This window comes from Macaca mulatta, chromosome X (genome assembly GCF_049350105.2).
Source record: "Macaca mulatta isolate MMU2019108-1 chromosome X, T2T-MMU8v2.0, whole genome shotgun sequence".
In the NCBI taxonomy this organism is placed as follows: Eukaryota; Metazoa; Chordata; class Mammalia; order Primates; family Cercopithecidae; genus Macaca; species Macaca mulatta.
In genome coordinates, this window is record NC_133426.1 from 162,122,590 (window position 1) to 162,147,437 (window position 24,848).

Below are 24,848 nucleotides of genomic sequence, written 5' to 3' on the forward strand. Positions count from 1 at the left end.
TAAATTAGATAACGTCATTCCTTCTATCAGTAGTTAATGAATTCTTTCATGTGTGTGAACTTTGGAAAAACAAAATTACAGTACATTATGATCAGCTATATAAACCTGTAGTTTACATTGGCTAGGTATGACTGTCGGCTCTCAGCCCAAAATTCTCAGTAACTTAATGATGTCATTAAGGTCCTTTCTCTTTTCTGCTTTCCTCCGTGTCTCCTTCTTCCCAGGCAGGTTGCCATTATGGTTATGTAGAGCTACACACTTATTTATTCATGTCCAGAGAAGAGGGACTGTGTCTTCTTGAGTGTCTTATTGTAGGAATGAGGAAGCTTTTCCCAGCTGCATGCCCTCCCCCCCCCCTTCTTTCAAAGTGAACTTCCTTTCATGTCTTATTGGCTGCATGCTCATTTCTAAACTGTCTACTGACAAAGAGACATGGAATTGGCATGGTTGCCATAGATCAGGGTTCCTAATCTTTGTTGTATCACAGACTCGTCACTTGTGGAACACTCCCAGAATGCTTTTGTTTTCTTTTTTTAATTTTCCTTTTCCAGAATGCTTTTAAATGTATAAAACACACACAATTCTAACAAAGCCAGTTGTATTGAAATATATATATATGTAGTTTTCAAAATATTTTAAAAACTTGATGTAGTCATATATATGCTTCTTTATTAACTCATTAACAAGGTCTAGTCGTGGGTCTAATAACTAATAATCTTGATGTGATGGGTGTTAACAATATTTTGAGATATCTATAACTGTGATGGTATATGAAAAAAGATTTCTGTTGGTGATAGTTACAGGTACTGTTAATACTACCTTGGTTATGAATATACTACCTATATTCACAATTGAAATATAAGTTAACAATTGATAAAAATAATGATGTGATTATCTTTTTTTCTATCCAAGTACAAGGGCCCCTTGAATTTGGACCATTGACCCCAATTTAAGAACCCTCGGCTTAGACTAAGCATCTTGGGTGAAAGGGAAATGACTGTCAACCATAGTGATCATCACAATGATTTTTATCTCTGGCTTCACAATATTTTCCAAAAGTAGAAAAAAATCCAGCTATATGTGAAATGACTGATGTGAAAGAGCTTGGAGTAGATAAAAAATAATAATGAAATCTGGGATAGTCAGAGTCGAGCCTCGTATTTCTTGAGCTGTAATTTGATACACACATACACATACATACATAAACACACATACACACATTCATTTTTTTCCTCTAAGGTATTCTTCTAGAGAACACACATAATTTTTGGCTGGCTGAGATTAGACATGAGTATGTCACTTGATCTTTTCAAATGTACCACCACTATTGAAAAAATTCAATTTGAAGTTAATATCAGTAGTATTATCTGTGTATATGAAAGACTGTATGATTATTATGGGATTTATTAAACATATTCTTGTGCTGGGCCTTCTAATAGATCCTGTAAAATATATGGAGGAAGTAAAACCCAATTCCTGATGTCAAGAAGTTGATAATTATCATTATCTTCAGTTGTCAATGACCGGATATATCTGGATTCACTCTCAGCTCTTTCATTTACTAGTTGTTGGACCTTTGGACAAGTTAGTTACTTTTTCAGGGCCTTCCTTTACTTATCTTTAAGATAGGATCATTGCTAGTTCCTCCTCATAGAATCATTGCTCAATCAATGTTAGCTATTTTTTATTGTTGTTCTTAATCACTCACATCATCTTTGTTTACTTTCTAAATGTGAGTTCTGTGTTGATCTCTTTTCAGGATTTTGAACGTTCTCGAGCCTTTAATTTTCTGAATGAGATAAAGAAGAGGTTCCAGACTACTTATGGTTCAAGAGCACAGACAGCACTTCCATATGCCATGAATAGCGAGTTCTCCAGTGTCTTGGCTGCACAGCTGGTAAGATCTTTCTCAGGATAAGGTATTTTGATTTTTATCTTCTTTATTACCTTCAAATGCTATGAATCTAGGGGGCCCTGACCTGCAATATAGTTTTCTGATTGTGTTACTGTAAGTCAACATAATAAAACTTCCCTGATTAAAAAAAATGTAAAGGAGCAATTTTAGGGTAGAAAACAGTGATATTCTTTATTATCTCTGTATTCTCTATTAATAGTGGTCATAGTGTCTCATGATCGGAAGAGCATTAAAGATCATCTAGTTCAACTACCCATCTGATGCTTAAATGTGTTCAACATGCCAAATGATCTTTTAACCTGTACGTAAACCTTCTACCCTTCCATGAGGCAAATTTAATTTTCTAACAACCCAAATTAATAATTTGAAACTCTCTTCATCTGTATGAGTCCATAATTATCAGCTTCGTGAGGTTTTACATGTGTTTATACCTGTGAAATACCACTGTACTCAAGACAGCATTTTAATCTCCCTAAAAATTCCCTTATGTCGGTCCCCTCCCCCACACTCTGCCCCAGGCAACCACTGATCTGTTTTCTATCACTATAAATTAATTTTGTCTTTTATAGAACTTTCTGTAAATAGAATCATACAGTATGTACTTTTTTGTGTCTTGATTGTTTCACTCAGTGTAAGGCTTTTGATATTCTTCCATGTTGTATAAATCAGTAGTTTGTCGCCCTTTTTGCTAAGTAGTAGTATATTCATATACCACAATTTGTTTATCCGTTTACCTGTTGCTGGATATTTGGGTTGCTTCCAGTTTTCAGCTATCATGAATAAAGCTGCTGTGAATCTCCATGTATGTCTTTGTGTAGACATATGTTTTTATTTCTCTTTGATAAATACCTAGGAATGGAATTGCTGGGTCATATGGTAGGTGGTGTGTAATTAAAAAAAAAAAATCATCACTTTTTTTTTCCAAAGTGGTTGTACCATTTTATATTCTCACCAGCAGTTCCAGTGTCTCTGCATCCTTGCCAATACTTGATGTGGTCTTAAGTTTTGCCATTCCAGTTGATGCGTAATGGTATCTCATTGTGGTTTTAATTTATATTTTCATGATGTCAGACACCTTTCAAAATGCTTCCCTTTTATCCACGAAACTATTTGAGTATAAAGACCTAAGCTCTAGGTATGATTTTGTTGTGAGTTTAAAAAAATGATGTATTGTAATTGAATACTTTCACTTCTCTTGTGTTTTTAATACTGAGTATTACATTTCTAAATTTTATACACACAGGCACACACATACACACACACACACATACTCTTCTGGCAATAAAGGCTTTTTAAATTGGTTACTTATAAACCTTTATTATTCAAGCAGTTGGTTTGTTTCATACTCCCCACTAGGAAATGTTCATCTATGTATAACTGTATAAAACACTACCAACAACAAAAATACCAGTGCTTAGTCAAAAGTAAATAGGGTCAGCTAGAAACAATACTTTCAAATTAACCAATTTGTCATTAGCTCCAGATCTGTGTGACCTTCTGAACAAAATCTCTACCTGTTCCTTCATCTGTAAATAGAGATAATAATAGCATCGTTTCATAGAGTTTTGGGGTGGATTAAGTAATATCCCGTTTGAAGCACTTAACACAATGAAATGACTGGAACATTGTGTATTAAGCATCCCGTAATTGCTAGCTATGGATAACAATTTCAAAATATAAATTATCAGTGTCTTAGATTCTAGATCCTGTGAGAAGCCAATAAAAATAGTTTATATGTTGTGATCCTGGCAGATACAAGAACAGATGCTAAGAAGCTGGGCCAGCCCCTACCTCATCATACTCAAGAAGTGGGGAACGATTTTGCAGCATTCTTTCCCCCACTGCCCCAACTACAGTCTTTTTTCTCCTTTCTTCCTTGTCTGAGCACAGATTATATATGCCCCCAAATCTCTGCCCCATAAGTCACATGTATATTTGATATAATATTTATTTTTATTTTATTTAAAATAAGGTAATTTTTAGACTATATACTTATAGTTTGTATAGAAGCATTTTTTTATGCTGCCCGTATTTTTTCCTGGGTATTGTAACATTTTTCCAGTGAAGTGACATGTATCTTTTATATCAATAGAGACATAATTTTATAGCATTCCTCAGTGTAAATTGTCATTCCCTTTATTTATGTTTTCCTATTGTAAATAATGTCTGGGTACCGTAAGTTAAAACTTATTTTCTTATAGAAGCATCACTCTGAGAATAAGGGCCTAGACAAAGTGATGGAGACTCAAGCCCAAGTGGATGAACTGAAAGGAATCATGGTCAGAAACATAGGTATGTTTCATGGCATAGTTTCATACATGTGGGCAAAAGTAATAAAGATTACTTGACTGGGGTCAAATTATTCTAGAGAAGCCAAAATAGCACTTCCTTATTCTTACCATTGGGAGTTAATTGTCAGCTGAGACACCTATGATACTGTCTGCTTGTGCAAATGGTTTCTTCTTTGTCCTTGCAACTATTCTTCATTCTAAATTTATTACTTTGCTTAGCGAGACTAATTTCTAAGAACCTTATGATAATTCAGCAGTTTAGAATAATTTGGTCAGTTTGGTCATACAGTATTTCGCTGAGTTAATGTATCACAGGTTACCTAACCTTGCCTGAATTTTGGATGCATGGGTTCTTTAGCACAGTGTTACTCAGAGTGCTGTTTTGCAACCAGATAAGGAGCTTGCTGAAGAATGTCAATCAATGTTGTGCTTCCTTCATTGAGGCCCTCTTGCTATGAAAATAATGTCAATTAGCCTGAACAGTATGCTTAGAGACTTAGTCAACCAGTTGCAAACACTGTTAAGTAGCACTGATGTAGAAGTTTATGCTATAGTAACAGTACTGTTATGTCTTTGTGCCTATTATGTTTTTCTTATTTTCTTGAGATTAATTTTCAGGAATGGAATTAACAATCAAAATGCGGAAACATTTTCGTGGTTCTTGATATGTATGTCTCAGCTATTTAAAGTGATTTCCTTTGATTTTAGTTTTAATTATATATCTAGATAGAGACTAGAGAATCTGTTGAGACAACTACTATTTGTTTTACTCTTTTTTTTGGTCACCAAATGTATTTATTTTGCCTGAAAGTGGAGGCAGACAATTGCTACAATATTATTTATTGCAGTCGCATAAAGTGTCCAGAAAAATCAACATTTTTAATCAACTCCTTTTAAATGACTTATTTATTTTTAGAGTTACAGAAACAGCAAATTTAAAATGTGACAAGAACATTCCCAGTTAATTCCCTTTCATTTTTTTAACAGCTTAATTGAAATATAATTCACATGTCATATAATTCACCCATTTCAAGTATAGTCAGTGGTTACTATATTCACAGAATTGTGCAACCATTGGTGCAATCAATTTTGTAACGTTTTTATCATCCCTAAATGAAACCCTGTACTCATTTGCAGTTACTCTTCATTTCTCCTCAACTCTCAGACCTAAGCAACAATTAATTCCCTTTTCATCTTCATAAATTTGCCTATTCTTGACATTTTGTATAAATGGAATCTTGTAACATGTGGCCTTTTGTGTCTTCGTTCACTTAGCATAATGATTGTGAGGTTCATTCATGTCATAGCATAAATCAGTACTTCTCTTGTATGACTAATAATTCCATTGCATTAATGTATTTTATGTATCTAGTCATTAGTTCATGGTCTAGTTATTATAAATAATGCTGCTATGAACATTTGTGTACAAGTTTTTGTGTGAGCATATATATATATATGTTTTTGGTTCTCTTGTTTACATACCTAGGAATAGAATTGCTGGATCACATGGCAACTCTTCAACATTTTGAGGAAGGGCCAAACTTTCTTAAAGTGACTGTACCATTATACATTCCTAATAGCAATGTATGAGGATTCTGATTTCTCCACATCGTTGCCAAAATGTATCTTTTTTGATTATACCCAGTCTAATGAAATGGTATTTTATTGTGATTTTGATTTGCATTTCCCTGGTGACTAATGATGTTGAGCATTTTTTCATGTGCTTATGGCCCATTTGTATATTTTCTTTACCTTTGGAGAAATGTCTATTTAAAAATACTTCGTTGTTTTTAAGTGGGTGATTTGTCTTTTTATGGTTGAGCTATAAGAGTACTTTATATATTCTGGATACTAGACCCTTATCAGATACATGATTTTCAAATATTTTGCTCTATTCTGTGGGTTGTATTTTCATTTTCTTGATGGTGTTCTTTGAAGCACAACAGTTTTTATGAGGTTCGATTTATTTTTTTCTTTAGTTGTTTGTGCTTTGAATATCATATCTAAGAAACCATTGCCTAAACCAAGATCATGGAGATTTACTCCTTTGTTTTCTTCTAAGACTAGTTTTAACTCTTACATTTAGGTCTGTGATCTATTTTGAGTTAATGTTTATGTATGGAATACAGAAGAGATCCAACTTAACTATCTTGAGTATGTATATACAGTTGTTCCAGAACCATTTGCTGAAAAGGCTTTTCTTTCCCTGTTGAATGATCTTAGCATTCTTATAAAAAATTAGTTATCAATGGATGTATGGCTTTATTTCTGGACCTTCAATTCTGTTTAATTTATCTTTATGCCAGTACCAGGCTGTCATGATTATTATAGCTTTGTAGTTTTAAAATCAGGAACTATTAGTCTTCAAACTTTATTCTTTCTCAAAATTACCTTGACTATTCTGGGTACCTTTCATTTTCCTGAACTTTAGGATGAGCTTGTCAATTTCTGCAAAAAAAAGCTATCTGGGATTTTGATAGGGATTGTGTTGAATCTATAGATCAATTAGGGGAGCCATTTTAACAATATTAAACTTTTGATCCATGAACATGGGCTTTCTTCCTATTCATTTAGATTTTCTTTAATTTTTTCCAACAATGTTTTATAGTTTTCAGTATGCAAGTCTTACATGACAAAGACTCTGCTTCACCAAGTTTTAGACAAGCTCCTCTGAGCACTCTTTTAAACTAGGTCTCATCCTTGGGCTCTATCCTTGGCCTGCCTAAGGAAGTCTTAGCAAAGAATCCTGCTAATACCCCACCCTTGATCAAGTTCCTCATCCCCTATATTTGATATATAAGTCCAGCCAGCTTTTAGCAGGAATCCTGTTAGGCCAGTTTAGAGAGAATGCCCTTGCCCTTGATGTCTCCTCTTAGTAATTTTCCATCTTCTGACCCCCTCACTCTGTTCATAGGCCACAAATCCCCACTGGTCTTGGTTGCATTAGGAGTTGAGCTCAATCTCTCCCCTCCATTGTGATAGCCTTGACCTCTATTGCAGTAATCTCAAAATCTGCCTTACCATTTTTTAACAAGTATCAGAATAATTTTTCTTTAACAATATCTCTTCTAACATCCTTCTTGCCTTGTTCCTAACTATTTTTTTTTATGCTATTGTAAATGGAATTTTTCTGTTTCATTTTTGGATTGTTCAGTACCAATGTATAGAAATTTTATTGATTTTTATAATTGGTCTTCTATCATACAACCTTGTTGTTCTCATTTATTAGTTCTAATAACTTTTTAATAGTTTCCTTAGGATTTTCTCTATATAGAATCATGCTACTTGCGAATAGAGATAGTTTTAATTGTTCCTTTTCAATCTGGATGCTTTTCATTTCTTTTTATTGCTTAATTGCCCTAGCTAGAACCTCCAGTATAATGTTGAATAGAAGTGGTAAGAGTGGACATCATTGTCTTATTCCTGCTCTTAGGGAGATCTTGAAGAGTCTTTCACAATTAAGTATGAGGTTTTTCATAGATGTCCTTTATCAGGTTGAGGAAGTTTCTTTTTCTTGTTCGTTGAGTGATTTTATCATTAAACAGTGTTGGATTTTGTCAACTTTTTTTACATCTATTGAAATGATGGTTTTGTTCTTTATTAATATGATATATTATAATAATTGATTTTCAGATATTAAACCAACCTTGTGTTTCTGAAATAAATCACACTGCATCATGGTGTATAGTCCTTTTTGCATATTATTGGATTCATACTGCTAGTAGTCTGTTGAGGATTTGTTAAATGTCTGTATTTTTAAGAGTTGTTGGTCTGTCGTTTTCTTTTCTTGTGATGTCTTTGTTTGGTTTTGATACCAGGGTAATGCTGGGCTCATAGAATGAGTCAAGAAGTGTTCCCCTTTTCTTCTATTTTGGAAAGAGTTTGTGAAAGTTTTGTATTAATTCTTCTTGAAATGTTTGGTAGAATTCACCTCTGAAGCCACCTGGGCTTGGGCTTTTCTTTGTGTGAAGTTTTTTTGGTTTTGTTTTTGTTTCCTGAGGCGGGGTCTCGCTGTCACCCAGACTGGAGTGCAGTGACACAATCCTCTCTAATTCCTCTTTCATTCCCTTGGTGGGAGAGTTACCTGCAGTCTTGACCTCCTAGACTCAGGTAATCTTCCCACCTAAGCCTCACGAGCAGCTGGGACTGCAGGCATGTGGCACCACGCCCGGCTAATTTTTGTTTTTTGGTTTTTGTGTAGAGACAAGGTCTTGCCATGTTGCCCAGGCTAGTCTCAAACTCCTGGGCTCAAGCGATCCACTTGCCTCAGCCTACCAAAGTGCTAGGATTACAGGCATGAGCCTCCGTGCCCAGCCTGAGGTTTTAAAATTACTGATTTAGTCTCTATACTTGCTGTAGCTCTATTCAGATTTTTTTATTTCTTGAGTCTGTTTAGCGGTTTGTATCTTTCTAGGAATTTGTGCATTTCATCTAAGTTACCTAATTTATTTACATACTCCTGTTCATAGAATTTCCCTAAGATCCTTTTCATTTTGTAAGTTTGGTGGTGATGTCTCCTTTTTCATTCCTGATTTTAGTAATTTGAGTTTTCTCTCTGTTTTACTTGGTCATTCTATGTAAAGGTTTGTCCATTTTATTGATCTTTCTAAAGAACCAACTTCTGGTTTCATACATTTTTTTCTATAGTTTTTCTGTTTAATTTTTTCACCCTAATATTTATTTCCTTCCCACTGCTAGCTTTGGATTTAGTGTACCCTTCTTTTCTAGATCCGTAAGGTGGAAAGTTAAGTTGTTAGGTTATTAATTGAGATCATTTGTCTTAGCTCTGGCTGCCATAACAAAATTCCATAGACATAGTGGCTTAAACAACAGAAATTTATTTTCTCACATTTCTGGAGGCTAGAAGTACAAGATCACGGTGCCAGTACGGTCAGGTTCTGGTAAGGGCTCTCTTTCTGGCTTGCAGACTGCATTTTCTCTCTCTGTTCTCCCACAGGGCAAGGAAAAGAGAGCTAGCTGTCTAGTGTCTTTTATTTACTTGATACATAATATTTGTACACATTTATGGGGTATGTGTGATATTTTGTTACATGTAAAGACTGATCAAGTCAGGATGTTTGGGGTGTCCATCAGCTCAATAATTTATAATTTCTGTGTGATGGGAACATTTCAAATTATCTCTCTAGCTATTTTGAAATATATAATACACTGTTGTTAACTTCAGTGAACCCTACTCTGCTGTCAAACATTAGAACTTATTCCTTCTATTTAACTGTATGTTTGTACCTATTAACCAACCTCTCATATTCCCTGCTCTGCCCCGCATACCCACACCCTTCGTAGCCTCTGGTATCTATTACACTATTGGCTACCTCCATGAGATCAACTGTTTTAATTCCCACATGTGAGTAAGAACATGTGATATTTATCTTTCCATGCCTGCCTTATATCACTTAACATAATAACCTCCAGTTACATCCATGTTGCTGTAAATGACATGACTTCATTCTTTTTCATGGTCAAATAGTATTCCATTGTGTTTATATACTACATTTTCTTTATGCATTCATGCATTCATGGACACTTAGGTTGACTCCATATCTTTGCTATTGTGAATAGGGATGCAATAAATATGCAAGTGCAGATCCCTTTTATACACTGGTTTCTTTTCCTTTGCATAAATACCCAGTAGTAGGATTGCTGGATCATATGGTAGTTTAATTTTTAGTTTTTGGAGAAATCTCCACACTAGTTTCCATAGTAGCTACACTAGTTTACTTTCTCACCAACAGTGTGTAAGTGTTTTTTGTTTTTTTTTTTCTTCATCCTAGCCAACATCTGTTATTTTGTGTCTTTTTAGTAACCATTCTAACTGCTGTGGTAACATGATATCTCATTTTGGCTTTTATTTGCATTTCTATGATGTTGAACATTTTTTTCATATACCTTTTGGCCATTTGTATGTCTTCTTTTGAGAAGTGGTTATTCATGTCGTCTGCCCACTTTTTAAGGGGATTATTTGTATATCTCCTGTTGAGTTCGTTATGTATTCTGGATATTATTCCCATATCAAATGAATAGTTTGCAACTATTTTCTCCCATTCAACTGGTTGTCTCTTCACTCTGTTGATTATTTCCTTCGCTGTGCAAAAGCTTTTTTTGTTTAATATAGTCCTATTTGTCTATTTTTCTTTTCGTTACCTGTCCTTTTGAGGTGTGTTAGCCACAAAATCATTTCCTAGACCAGTGTTCTGAAGTGTTTTCCCTATGTTTTCTTCTAGTGGGTTTATAGTTCTGGGTCTTAAATTTAAGTCTTTAATCTATCTTGGTTGATTTTTGTATGTGATGAGAGACAGAGGTCCAGTAATTCTTCCACATATGGATATCCAGTTTTCCCAATACCATGTATTGAAGGGAGTATCCTTTCCCCAGTGTACATTCTTTTTTTTTTTTTTTTTTTTTTTTTTTTTGAGACGGAGTCTTGCTCTGTAGTCCGGGCTGGAGTGCAGTGGCCGGATCTCAGCTCACTGCAAGCTCCGCCTCTCGGGTTTAGGCCATTCTCCTGCCTCAGCCTCCGGAGTAGCTGGGACTACAGGCGCCCGCCACCTCGCCCGGCTAGTTTTTTGTATTTTTAGTAGAGACGGGGTTTCACGGTGTTAGCCAGGATGGTCTCGATCTCCTGACCTCGTGATCTGCCCGTCTCGGCCTCCCAAAGTGCTGGGATTACAGGCTTGAGCCACCGCGCCCGGCCCCCAGTGTACATTCTTGGCACCCTTGTTGAAAATCAGTTGCCTATATATGTGTGGCTATACTATGTGGATCAATGTCTGACTTTCACTATTCTATTCCATCGACCTTGTATCTGTTTTTATACCAAACCTTGCTGTTTTGGTTACTGTAGCCTTGTAATATGTTCTGAAGTCAGGTAGTGTGATGCCTCCAGCTTTGTCCATTTTGCTCAGGATTGCTTTGGCTATTTGGACTCTTTTTTGGTTCCTGAAATACTAATTTTAGGATTGTTTTTTCTGTTTCTGTGAAAAATGACATTGGTACTTTGATAGAGATTGCATTGAATCTGTAGATTGCTTTGGGCTTATGGTCATTTTAATAATATACATTCTTATGATCCATGACCATAAGATGTCTTTCTGTATCTTTGTGTCATCTTCAGTTTTTTTCATCACTGTTTTGTAGTTTTACTTGTAGGAGTCTTTCACCTCCTTGTTAAATTTATTCTTCGATATTTTGTATTTTCATAACTATTATAAATGGGATTGCCTTCTTGATTTCATAAAGTTTTATTTCACCAAGTTCATTATTGGTGCGTAGAAGCATTACGGATTTTTGTATGTTGATTCTCTATTCTGCAACTTTACTGAATATATTTATCATATCTGGGAGTTTTTTGGTGGAGTCTTTAGGGTCTTTTAGATATAAGATCATGTCATCTGCAAAGAGAGATAATTTAACTTCCTCTTTTTCAATTGGGATCCCCATATTTCTTTCTCTTGCGTGATTGCTCTGGCTAGGACTTTCAGTATTGTGTTGAATAGGAGTAGTGAAACTGGGCATCCTTCCAGTACTATGTTGAATAGGAGTGGTGAGAGTTTTCCAGTTCTTAGAGGAAAGGCTTTTAGTTTTTCCCATTCAGTATGATGATAGCTGTGAGTTTGTCATAAATAGCCTTTATCATGTTGAGGGATGTTCCTTCTATGCCTAGTTTTTTGAGAGTTTTTATCATGGAGAGATGTTGAATTTTTTTTGATACCTTGAACTATATATTTTTATATGAATAGATAAAAGTAGAATATCCTATTTTCCTTTTGAGCTATGTCATCATATGGCTACAATTAGGGATGAAAATGGAAATGTTTCACCCTGACCCATTGCAATTTCTATGTTACACATTTGCTCTTTTTTTTTATTATTATGCTTTAAGTTTTGGGATACATGTGTAGAATGTGTAGGTTTGTTACATAGGTGTACACATGCCATGGTGGTTTGCTGCACCCAGAAATACATTAGGTATTTCTCCTAATGCTATTTCTCCCCAGCCCCCCACCCCCACCCCACAACAGGCCCCTGTGTCCATGTGTTCTCATTGTTGAACTCCCACTTATGAGCGAGAACATGCGGTGTTTGGTTTTCTGTTCCTTTGTTACTTTGCTGAGAATGATGGTTTCTGGCTTCATTCATGTCCCTGCAAAGGACATGAACTCATCCTTTTTTATGGATGCATAGTATTCCATTGTGTATATGTGCCACATTTTCTTTATCCAGTCTATCATTGGTGGGCATTTGGGTTGGTTTGAAGTCTTTGCTATTGTGAATAGTGCTGCAATAAACATAAGTGTGCATGTGTCTTTATAGTAAAATGATTTATAATCCTTTGAGTATATACCCAGCAATGGGATTGCTGGGTCAAATGGTATTTCCAGTTCTAGATCCTTGAGGAATCGCCACACTTTGACAATGGTTGAACTAATGTACACTTCTACCAACAGTGTAAAAGTGTTCCTGTTGCTCCACATCCTCTCCAACATCTGTTGTTTCCTGACTTTTTAATGATTGCCATTTAATGATCGCCATTGTAACTGGTGTGAGAGGGTATCTCATTGTGGTTTTGATTTGCATTTCTCTAATGACCAGTGATGACGAGCTTTTATTAATATGTTGGCCACATAAATGTCTTCTTTTGAGAAGTGTCTTTTTATACCCTTCACACACTTTTTGATGGGGTTGTTTTTTTCTTGTAAATTTGTTTAAGTTCCTTGTAGATTCTGGATATTAGCCCTTTGTCAGATGGATAGATTGCAAAAATTTTCTCCCATTCTGTAGGTTGCCTGTTCACTCTGATGATAGTTTCTTTTGCTGTGCAGAAGCTCTTTAGTTTAATTAGATCCCATTTGTCAATTTTGGCTTTTGTTGTCATTGCTTTTGGTGTTTTAGTCATGAAGTCTTCGCCCATACCTATGTCCTCAATGGTATTGCCTAGGTTTTCTTCTAGGGATTTTATGGTTTTAGGTCTTACGTTTAAGTCTTTAATCCATCTTGAGTTAATTTTTGTATAAGGTGTAAGGAAGGGGTCCAGTTTCAGTTTTCTGCATATGGCTAGCCAGTTTTCCCAACACTGTTTATTAAATAGGGAATCCTTTCCCCATTTCTTTTTTTTGTCAGGTTTGTCAAAGATCAGATGGTTGTAGTTGTGTGGTATTATTTCTGAGGCCTCTGTTCTGTTCCATTGGTCTACATCTCTGTTTTGGTACCAGTACCATGCTGTTTGGGTTACTGTAACCTTGTAGTATAGTTGGTAGTCAGGTAGTGTGATGTCTCCAGCTTTGTTCTTCTTGCTTAGGATTGTCTTGGCTATATGGACTCTTTTTTGGTTCCAAATGAAATTTAAAGTAGTTTTTTCTAAATCTGTGAAGAAAGTCAATGGTAGCTGGATGGGGATAGCATTGAAACTATAAATTACATTGGACAATATGGCCATTTTCACTATACTGATTCTTCCTCTCCATGAACATGGAATGTTTTTACATTCATTCGTGTCCTCTCTTATTTCCTTGAGCAGTGGTTTGTAGTTATCCTTGAAGAGGTCCTTCACATCCCTTGTAAGTTGTATTTCTAGGTATTTTATTCTCTTTGTAGCAATTGTGAATGGGAATTCACTCATAATTTGGCCCTCTGTTTGTCTTTTATTGGTGTATAGGAATGCTTGTGATTTTTGCACATTGATTTTGCATTCTGATACTTTGCTGAAGTTGCTTATCAGCTTAAGGAGGTTTTGGACTGAGACGATGGGGTTTTCTAAATATACAATCATGTCATCTGCAAAGAGAGACAATTTGACTTCCTCTCTTCCTATTTGAATACCCTTTATTTCTTTCTCTTGCCTGATTGCCCTGGGCAGAACTTCCAATACTATGTTGAATAGGAGTGGTGAGAGAGGGCTCCTTGCCTTGTGCTGGTTTTCAAAGGGAATGCTTCCAGCTTTTGCCCATTCAGTATGATATTGGCTGTGGGTTTGTCATAAGTAGTTCTCATTATTTTGTGATACGTTCCGTCAATAGCTAATTTATTAAGAGTTTTTAGCATAAAGCGGTGTTGAATTTTATCAGAGGCCTTTTCCGCATCTGTTGAGATAATCATGTGGTTTTTGTCGTTGGTTCTTTTTATGTGATGGATTACATTTATTGATTTGCATATGTTGAATCAGTCTTGCATTCCGGGGATGAAGCCCGCTTGATCATGGTGGATAAGCTTTTTGATGTGCTGCTGGATTCGTTTTGCCAGTATTTTATTGAGGATTTTCACATCGATGTTCATCAGGGATATTGGCCTGAAATTTTCTTTTTTTGTTGTGTCTCTGCCAGGTTTTGGTATCAGGATGATGCTGGCCTCATAAAATGAGTTAGGGAGGAGTCCCTCTTTCCCTATTGTTTGAAATAGTTTCAGAAGGAATCGTACCAGCTCCTCTTTATAACCTCTGGTAGAATTCGGCTGTGAATCCTTCTGGTCCTGGACTTTTTTTGCTTCGTAAGCTATTACTGCCTCAAGTTCAGAACTTGTTATTGTTCTATTCAGGGATTTGACTTCTTCCTGGTTTAGTCTTGGGAGGGTGTATGTGTCCAGGAATTTATGCATTTCTTCCAGATTTTCTAGTTTACTTGCGTAGAGGTGTTTATTGTATTCTCTGATGGTAGTTTGTATTTCTCTGGGATCAATGGTGATATCCCGTTTATCATTTTTTATTGTGTCTATTTGATTCTTTTCTCTTTTCTTCTTTATTAGTCTCCTAGCAGTCTATTTTGTTAATCTTTTCAAAAAACAGCTCCTGGATTCATTGATTCTTTTTGGAGGGTTTTTCATGTCTCTGTCTCCTTCAGTTCTGCTCTGATCTTAGTTATTTCTTGTCTTCTGCTAGCTTTGAATTTGTTTGCCCTTACTTCTCTAGTTCTTTTAATTATGATGTTAGGGTGTTGATTTTAAGTCTTTCCCAGTTTCTGCTGTGAGCGTTTAGTGCTATAAATTTCCTTCTCAATACTGCCCTAGCTCTGTCCCAGAGATTCTGGCATGTTGTATCTTTGTTCTCATTGGTTTCAAAAAACTTATTTATTTCTGCCTTAATTTCATTATTTACCCAGTAGTCATTCAGGAGCAGGTTGTTCAGTTTCCATGTAGTTGTGCAGTTTTGATTGAGTTTCTTAATCCTGAGTTCTAATTTGATTGCACTGTGGTCTGAGAGACTGTTGGTTATGATTTCCATTTTTTGCATTTGCTGAGGAGTGTTTTACTTCCAATTATGTGATCAATTTTAGAATAAGTGTGATGTGGTGCTGAGAAGAATGTATATTCTGTTGATTTGGCTTGGAGAGTTCTGTAGATGTCTATTAGGTCCTCTTGGTCCAGAGCTGAGTTCAAGTCCTTAATATCCTTGTTAATTTTCTGTCTCGATCTGATATTGACAATGGGGTGTTAAAGTCTCCTGCTGTTATTGTGTGATAGTCTGAGTCTCTTTGTAGGTCTCTAAGGACTTGCTTTATGAATCTGGGTGCTCCTGTATTGGGTGCATATATATTTAGGATAGTTAGTTCTTCTTGTTACATTGATCTCTTTACCATTATGTAATGGTCTTCTTTGTCTCTTTTGATCTTTGTTGGTTTAAAGTCTGTTTTATCAGAGACTAGGATTGCAACCCCTGCTTTTTATGTTTGTTTGTTTTTTGCTTTCCATTTGCTTAGTAAATATTCCTCTATTCCTTTATTTTGAGTCTATGTGTGTCTCTGCACGTGAGATGGGTCTCCTGAATACAGCACACTGATGGGTCTTGATTCTTTATTCAGTTTGCCAGTATGTGTCTTTTATTTGGGGCATTTAGCCCATTTACATTTAAGGTTAATATTGTTATGTCTGAATTGGATCCTGTCATTATAATGCTAGTTGGCAATTTTGCTCGTTAGTTGATGCAGTTTCTTCATAGTGTCGATGGTCTTTACAGATTGGTATGCTTTTGCAGTGGCTGGTACTGGTTTTTCCTTTCCATATTTAATGCTTCCTTCAGGACTTCTTGTAAGGCAGGCCTGGTGGTGACAAAATCTGTCACCATTTGCTTGTCTGTAAAGGATTTTATTTCTCCTTCGTTTATGAAGCTTAGTTTGGTTGGATATGAATTTCTGGGTTGAAAATTCTTTTCTCTAAGAATGTTAAATATTGGCCCCCACTCTCTTCTGGCTTGTGGGGTTTCTGCTGAGAGATCCGCTGTTAGTCTGATGGGCTTCCCTTTGTGGGTAACCCGACCTTTCTCTCTGGCTGCCCTTAACATTTTTTCCTTCATTTCATCCTTGGTGAATCTGACGATATGTGTCTTGGGGTTGCTCTTCTCGAGGGGTATCTTTGTGGTGTTCTCTGTATTTCCCAAATTTGAATGTTGTCCTGTCTTGCTAGGTTGGGAAAGTTCTCCTGGATAATATCCTAAAGAATGTTTTCCAACTTGGTTCCATTCTCCCTGTGACTTTCAAGTACAGCAACCAAACATAGGTTTGGTCTTTTCATATAGTCCCATATTTCTTGGAGCCTTTGTTCATTCATTTTCATTATCTTTTCTCTAATCTGGTCTTCATGCTTCATTTCATTAAGTTGATCTTCAATCTCTGATATCCTTTCTTCCACTTGATCAGTTCAGCTGTTGATACTTGTGTATGTTTCACAAAGTTCTTGTGCCGTGTTTTTCAGCTCCATCAGGTCATTTATGTTCTTCTCTAAACTGGTTATTCTAGTTAGCAATTCCTCTAACCTTTTTTCAAGATTCTTAGTTTCCTTGCACTGGGTTAGAACATGCTCCTTTAGCTCAGAGGAGTTTGTTATCATCCACCTTCTGAAGCCTACTTCTGTCAATTCATCAAAGTCATTCTCCACCCAGTTTTTTCTCTTGAAATTGTCAGCCTTTTTGCACTGGTTTTTTTCATCTTCATGGATTTATCTACCTTTGGTCTTTGATGTTGGTGACCTGCGGATGGGGTTTCTGTGTGGACGTCCTTTTTGTGGATGTTGATGCTATTCTTTTCTGTTTGTTAGTTTTCCTTCTAACAGGCCCTTCTGCTGCAGATCTGTTGGAGTTTGCTGGAGGTCCACTCCACACCCTGTTTGCCTGGGTATCACCAGCGGAGGCTGCAGAACAGCAAAGATTGCTGCCCGTTCCTTCCTCTGGAAGCTTCGTCCCAGAGGGGCACCTGCCAGATGCCAGCCGGAGCACTCCCATATGAGATGTCTGTCGACCCCTGCTGGGAGATATCTCCCATTCAGGAGGCACGGAACTCAGGGACCCACTTCAGGAGGCAGTCTGTCCTTAGCAGAGCTCAAGCGCTGTGCTGGGAGAGCTGCTGCTCTCTTCGGAGCTGGCAGGCAGGAACGTTTAAGTCTGCTGAAGCTGAGCCCACAGCCACCCCTTCCCCCAGGTGCTCTATCCCAAGGAGATGGGAGTTTTATCTATAAGCCCCTGGCTGGGGCTGCTGCCTTTCTTTCAGAGATGCCCTGCCCAGAGAGGAGGAATCCAGAGCGACAGTCTGGCCACAGCGACTTTGGGGAACTGTGGTGGGCTCTGCCCAGTTCAAACTTTCTGGCCGCTTTGTTTATACAGTGAGGGGAAAACTGCCTACTGAAGCCTCAGTAATGGCAGACGCCCCTCCCTTCACCAAGCTCGAGTATCCCATGTCGACTTCAGACTGCTGTGCTGGCAGCAAGAATTTCAAGCCAGTAGATCTTAGCTTGCTGGGCTCCGTGGGTGTGGAATATGCCGAGCTAGACCACTTGCCTCCCTGGCTTCAGCCACCTTTCCAGGGGAGTGAACAGTTATGCCTCGCTGGCATTCTAGGCAACACTGGGGTATGAAAAAAATCTTCCGCACCTAGCTCAGTGTCTGCCCAAATGACCACCCAGTTTTGTGCTTGAAACCCAGGGCCCTGGTGGCATAGGCACCCAAGGGAATCTCCTGGTCTGCAGATTGCGAAGACTGTGGGAAAAGCGTAGTATCTGGGCCGGAGTGCACCATTCCTCATGGCACAGTCCCTCACGGCTTCCCTTGGCTAGGGGAGGGAGTTCCCGACCCCTTGTGCTTCTTGGATGAGGCAACACCCCACCCTGCTTTGGTTTGCCCTCTGTGGGCTGCACCCACTGTCTAACCAGTCCCAATGAGATGCACCGGGTACCTCAGTTGGAAATGCAGAAATCACCCACCTTCTTCATTGATCTCACTGGGAGCTGCAGACCAGCGCTGTTCCTATTCGGTCATCTTGCCACCCTGAGATGTTGAATTTTATCACATGCTTTTTTTTATCAGATGCTTTCTCTGCATCTATTAAGGTGATCATGTGGCTTTTGTTCTTCATTCTGTTGATGGAATGTTTCATATTTATTGATTCGCATGCATTGAATCATCATTGCATCCCTGGGATAAATCCCACTTGATCATGGTGTATTATCTTTTTGATGTGATGTTTGATTTGGTTTGCTAGTATTTCATTGAGGATTTTTGCATCTGTGATCGTCAGGGATGTTGGCCTGCAGTTTTGTTTTTTTGTTGAGTCCTTGTCAGGTTTTGGTATCAGGGTAATGCTGGCCTTATAGAATGAGTTAGAGAGAATTCCCTTCTCTTGAACTTTTTGGCATAGTTTGAGAAGTGATGTTAGTTCTTCTCTGTAAGTTGCATGGAGTTCTGCAGTGAAGCCAGCTGATTCTGGGCATTGTTTTGGTTTTGTTGGGAGACTTTATTACTGATTCAATCGCATTACTCATTTCTGGCCTGTTCAGGTTTTCTATTTCTTCCTGATTCAGTCTTGGTAGGTTGCATGTGTCCTGGGATTTATCCATTTCTTCTAGGTTTTCCAGTTTATTAGCGTGTAGTTGTTAATAATATTTCTATGGTCACTTCTTCCAATTTTTAGATTTGCTTTAATATGCAAGGACTTTTTCCTGAGGGTGTATCTATGGTGTTGGTTGGGCAGGGCACTTTGACTTTGATTATGGGTACATTCAGTAGTGTAGTCTGTATAATTTCTTCAGCTATAAACAGCATCAACCATGTCTGTATTTTTCTTAGTGGCTCAGGGTGTAGTTGTTACGGAGGCTGTGGTGAAGTTTTGCTGGGTATGGGGACTCCAGGTGGGCTAGTCCTTGTTTTCAAGTGGTGTCACCAGTGGGTGAAGCATGCCTGTCCTTTGGCCCCAAGACAGTGTATTCATTAAGTTATATTACTTTTTTAAAAAAAATTATTTTATTCTGCATGCATATACTTAAAGGCGTAAGTACTTCTGTAGTAAATATGAGCTGTCAAGAATACCAGTTTTGTAAGTTATATCAGATGTGAATTAAAACAAAGATAACGATAGCACATATGTAATGTAAAACTTGACCTTTTCTATTTTTCCAATATTTTCAGATCTGGTAGCTCAGCGAGGAGAAAGATTGGAATTATTGATTGACAAAACAGAAAATCTCGTGGATTCTGTAAGTGTGGAATCTGATAATATTTTTCAGGATGTAAAGTGGAGAAAGTATGGATGATGGCTAACATAATTGGGAAATGCCTTGAATTCAAAAATTTGGTGGGTTTTTTTTTTCCTTTCTCATTTCCATTATGTGATTACTTTGTAATAATGAGGATAACAGTGAGGCACAGAAAAAAAAACATCATCCCCTATTAGCCATTAAGGTAGCTTTGGTTTGGAAAACATACTTAGTATACAGAAACAATTTTCTAAAGCTTTGGATTGAGGCCTATATAATTTAGCACCTCAACTGCATGTACCAGTCTGTTCACTTTACACATTTGTAAAACATGAAACAAATGTGCAAGACATTTGTGACCCAATACGAATCCTGAAAACTGGACAATTCACTTTCTTGCTTACACTGATAGTTTCATCTTGCGTTGTATCAATCAAGAGACATGAATTGGAAAGGGCCAATAAATAAGCCTTAAAGGAGACAGTGTGTCCTTGTGAGCTGCTTATACTATGGTTCCATATGTCCTCACATTTTCAATGCAGTTACTGTGAATGAAAGTTTTAAGGAAAGATGACAGTTGTATGGTGAACAGAAGGAGGACAGAGATCAGCTACGATTTGGGTCTACACAATTATAAATTTAAATGTACAGTACAGGTTTACACCTTGAAACAAAACAGTGATTGATTATGTTCGTTGTGACTGACAGCTGGATTGTAGTGGTTAAGAACACAAGCTCTAGTATCAGGTTGCCTGGATTTGAATCCACCTCTGCTACTTACTAGTTGTGTGACCTTAGGCAAATGACTTAACCTATTTGTGCCTCAGTCATCATCTTCTGTAAAATGAAGATGCACCCACTTCAGAGCATTTTAAGGATTAAATCAGATAATGCATGTAGAGTGCCTAACACAGTATTTGATACATAGTAAGAGCTATTTAAATGTTCGTCATTATTGTTAATTTTACAGAGACATCTATTAGCAGCAGGTTTTAGAATATACAATCTACTATCAGGTTTTCTAGGAGTTTATAAACAGTTTTTTCATCAAAGCATGTGGTAATTGGAGGAAGGATGGTACCATACAGGAAGTCAAAACACCTGGATTCTAGATCTCACTTTTTGACCCATTGCTGGGGGGAAAGAAAACAGAGAAGTATCTGATTCCAGATCTGCAGAACAATATCTTTGATACTTCCAGACTGTCTCTTAGTTACTCTTAATTCTTGAGGATTACCCTGCTTAGCTGGAATAGTCTGTCTTTGACCAATACTAGTATAATCTGTACTTTCCAAATAAAAGTCTTAATTTTGTTGACTTCATGACTGAAAACAACAGAGGGTACTAATGAACTAACAGGTATCTCTCTTTATGGTAGAATAATATACATGCAGCAAATTGTATCAAGTATACTACTTTTAAGTTATAGCTCAATTATTTTTCATGTGTATCTATACCCTGTAACCACCACCCAGAACTAGATAGAAAACATTTCCAGCACCCCAGAAGGCTGCCTCATACCCCTTCCAGTTAATAATCCCCAATAGATTTAATTATGTTTCTGACTTATATCACCATAGATAGTGTTTTGCCTGTTCTTAAAATTTATTTGTCTCTGGCCACTTTCACTCACCATTATGCCTGTGAGATTCATCCACTTTTTAAATTATAGTTATCACATATTTTTTGTTGTTTTGTATTATTCCATTATACAAATCTACCACAATTTGTTTATCCGTTCTTCTCTGTGGGGCTTTATTTCTGGATTCTCTATTTTGTTCTGTTGGTCAGTTTGTCTACCTTTATGCCAGTGCCACGCTGTGTTGATTACTATAACTTTATGGAATTCTTGAAATTAAGTAATGTAAGTCTTCCAACTATATTCTTGTCCAATATTGTCTTCACTCTTTTAGGTGCTTTGCATTTCCATATATGTTTTAGAATAAGCTTGTTTTCCATCTCTCAACCCCACAACAATGTGTATCTTTGTGACTGCATTTAATATATAGGTCAATTTAGGGAACATTGGTATCTTGACAGTATAGAGTTTTTTGGTCTGTGAACATGACATATCTCTGCTTTTGCTTAGGATTTAAAAAATTTTTCTCAGCAGTATTTTTTAGTTTTTGATGTACTGGTCTTGCACATATTTGTTAAATTTGTCCTTGATAATATCATGCTTTTGTATTGTGTAACAAATTTTTAAATTTTGTTTTTAAGTCTTTATTGCTAGTATATGGAAAGAAAGTTGGTTATTGTATATTGACCTTGTTTTTATCCTGCAATCTTAGAAAAATTCACTTACCAGTTCTGGTTACTGTTTTGTACATTGCTGCCTTTTATTTTCTTTGCCTTATTCTGGCTAGAACCTTCTACACAATACTGAATACAAATGATAACAGTGAACATCCTTGCCTGTTGATCATCTAGTGGGGAAAAATTCTATATTTTTTGAAAAAAATAAATTCAGTGTTAAGTTTGTGGTTTACTGTGGATTTTTTTGTAGGTACCCTTTAATAGGTGGAAGGATTCCCTTTAATTCCTCATTTGAGAGTTATATTCATGATTTTATCAAATGCTTTTTCTCCATTTATTGAGATTTTTGTTTGGTTTTTCTCCTTTATTCAGTTACTGTGGCAAATTACATTGCTTTTTGAATGTTAAACCAACTTTGCATTTCTGCAAGGTCATGACTTATTATCCTTCTTATATAACACTTTATTGGATTTGCTATTGTATTGTTCAGGAATTTGGCATCTATGTTTATAAGAGATAGTGGTCTGTAATTTATTTTTGTTTTTAGGTTTTGGTATCAGGAATATGGCTGGCCTCATTAAACAAGTTGGGAAATGTTAACCTCTCTGTCTTCTGAGTTTAGGTGCTATTGGTATTATCTGTCGTAGATGTTTGGAAGAATTTACTAGTAAGGCAGATTGGGCCTCGAGGTTTCTTCGTTAGAAAATTTAAAATCTGCCATCTTGCTGTTTGTTTCCTATTTGTCCCACCTAGTCTTTGTGCCCTTTTTTTTCTGCCTTCCATTGGATTTAGTATATTGTTATTCCATTATGTCTCCTTTGTCAGTTTATTGGCTATAGCTCCATTTTGTCATTTTCTGATTGCTTTAGGGTTTACAGTATGTCTTTGATTTATAATCTCCCTTAAAGTGGCATTTTTCCACTTCATGAAGAGATAAGAACATTATAATAGTTTACTTCTGTTTCTTCTTGGCCTTTATGCTATTGTTGACATATTTTTATTTACACATATATTAAAAACTTCAGAATACATTGTTAACTTTTTTGTTTAAAGAGTTATCTTTTAAAGAGATTTAAATAATAAGGGAAGTCTCTTCTATTTACCTATGTATCTACCATTTCAGTGCTCTTAATTCTTTTGTGTAGGCCGAGTTTCTATCTGATGTTATTTTCTTTCTGCCTGTATGCTTTAATTTAACATATAATCTTCCATTGTAGTTCAAGTGTGTAGGTCTACTGGAAATGAATTTCAGGTTTGGTATGTCTGAAAAGTTTTTATTTCACTTCCTTTTCTTTCGAAAGATATTTTCACTGAGTATAGAATTCTAGGTCAGTGATTTTTCTTTTCCTTTAATACTTGACGAACAGTGGTTCATCACTGTCTTTTACATTGTTTCTGACAAGAATTTTGCTGTCATTCTTACATACATAAAGTGTATTTTTTTTTTTCTTCTGGATGCTTTAAAGATTTTCTCTTTATCATTGGTTTTAAGAAATTTGATTACAATATATATGCCTTGATATATATTTCTTTATGTTTCTTTGGCTTTGAGTTTGTTGTAGTTTTTATGAAATTATGAAAATCTTTAGCTCTTTCTACGCTTCCAGTTACATCTATATTAAGCCACTTGAAGCTGTCCCACAGCTCACTGATGCTTTGTTCATTTTTCAGTCTTGTTTCCACTGTGTTTCATTTAGAATAGTTTGTATGGCTATGTCTTCAAGTTTACTTATCTTTTCTTCTGCAGTTTGCAATCTGCTGTTTCTGCCCTGTGTATGTTTCATCTTTACAAGTTTGTTTTGGATCTTTTTTATATCTTCCATGTGTCTCCTTAACATGTGCATACTTTCCTCTACCTTCTTGAGTATACGAAGTGTATTTATAATTGAAGTGCTTATTCTACTTACATGTAATGCAAATTTTGATAGTTAGGTGTATCTTGCTCTTTGTTTTTTATTTGCCCCATCCCCATCCTCTTCTTTTTTATTTTGATTGCTCAGGTATTTTTAAATTGTTTTTTTTTAAATCATCTCTATTTGTTTTTTAACACCTCTATTGAGAAATAATTCACAGACCATACAAACTGCCCATTTAAAGGGTACACTTCAGTGGAATTTAGTATATTACATTATTAAAACTATGGTAAAATATGTATAACATAAAATTTTGCCATTTTAACCTTTTTAAAGTGCACAATTCAGTGGTGTTAATTACATCCACAGTGTTGTGTAACCATCACTACTACCTATTTCCAAAACTTTTTTATCACCCCCTAACAAAAACTCTGTAACCACTAAGTAATAATAACTCCCCATTCTCCTTACTCTCAGTCCCTGGTAATTCTAATCTACTTTCTGTCTCTGTGAATTTGCCTATTCTAGATATGTCATATAAGTGGGATCATACAAAATTTGCCCTTTTGTGTCTGGCTTATTTCACTAAGCATAATACTTTATTGCTTTAAAAAAAAAATGCTAACAATCACCTGAGCCTTCAGTGAGTCTTAATCTTTTTGCTGGGTGGAGGGTCTCACCTTGATGTTAATGGCTACTGACTGATCGATCAGGCTGGTGGTTGCTGAAGGTTGTGGTGGCTGTGACAATTTCTTAAAATAAGACAGTAGTAAAGTTTACCACATTGATTGACTCTTTCACAAAAGATTTCTCTGTAGTATGTGTTGCTGTTTGATAGCAATTTACCGACAATAGGACTTCTTTCAGAATTGAAGTCAGTCCTCTCAAATCAGCTACAGTTGATGTAATTTTCTAAATTTTTGTTGTCATTTCAACAGTGTTCACAGCATCTTCACCAGGAGTAGTTGCCATCTCAAGAAACCACTTTCCTTGCCCATGCATAAGAAACAACTCTTCATTCATTAAAGTTTTATAAGAAACTGCAGCAGTTCAGTCATGTCTTCAGGC

General features: G+C 36.4%; 1 protein-coding gene across 6 annotated transcripts in view; it reads left to right on the plus strand.

Annotated features, from left to right (window-relative positions):
- The window catches only part of VAMP7 (vesicle associated membrane protein 7), a 59,055-nt gene that overhangs the window by 14,531 nt on the left and 19,676 nt on the right, over positions 1 to 24,848 (plus strand). For 4 of the 6 annotated variants that reach the window (XM_077987741.1, XM_028841771.2, XM_028841769.2 and 1 more), the window contains 3 exon segments: positions 1,760 to 1,897; positions 4,117 to 4,207; positions 19,604 to 19,671. In XM_077987741.1, coding sequence (XP_077843867.1) covers positions 1,760 to 1,897; positions 4,117 to 4,207; positions 19,604 to 19,671 — 297 coding nt within the window. 6 annotated transcript variants of the gene reach the window in all.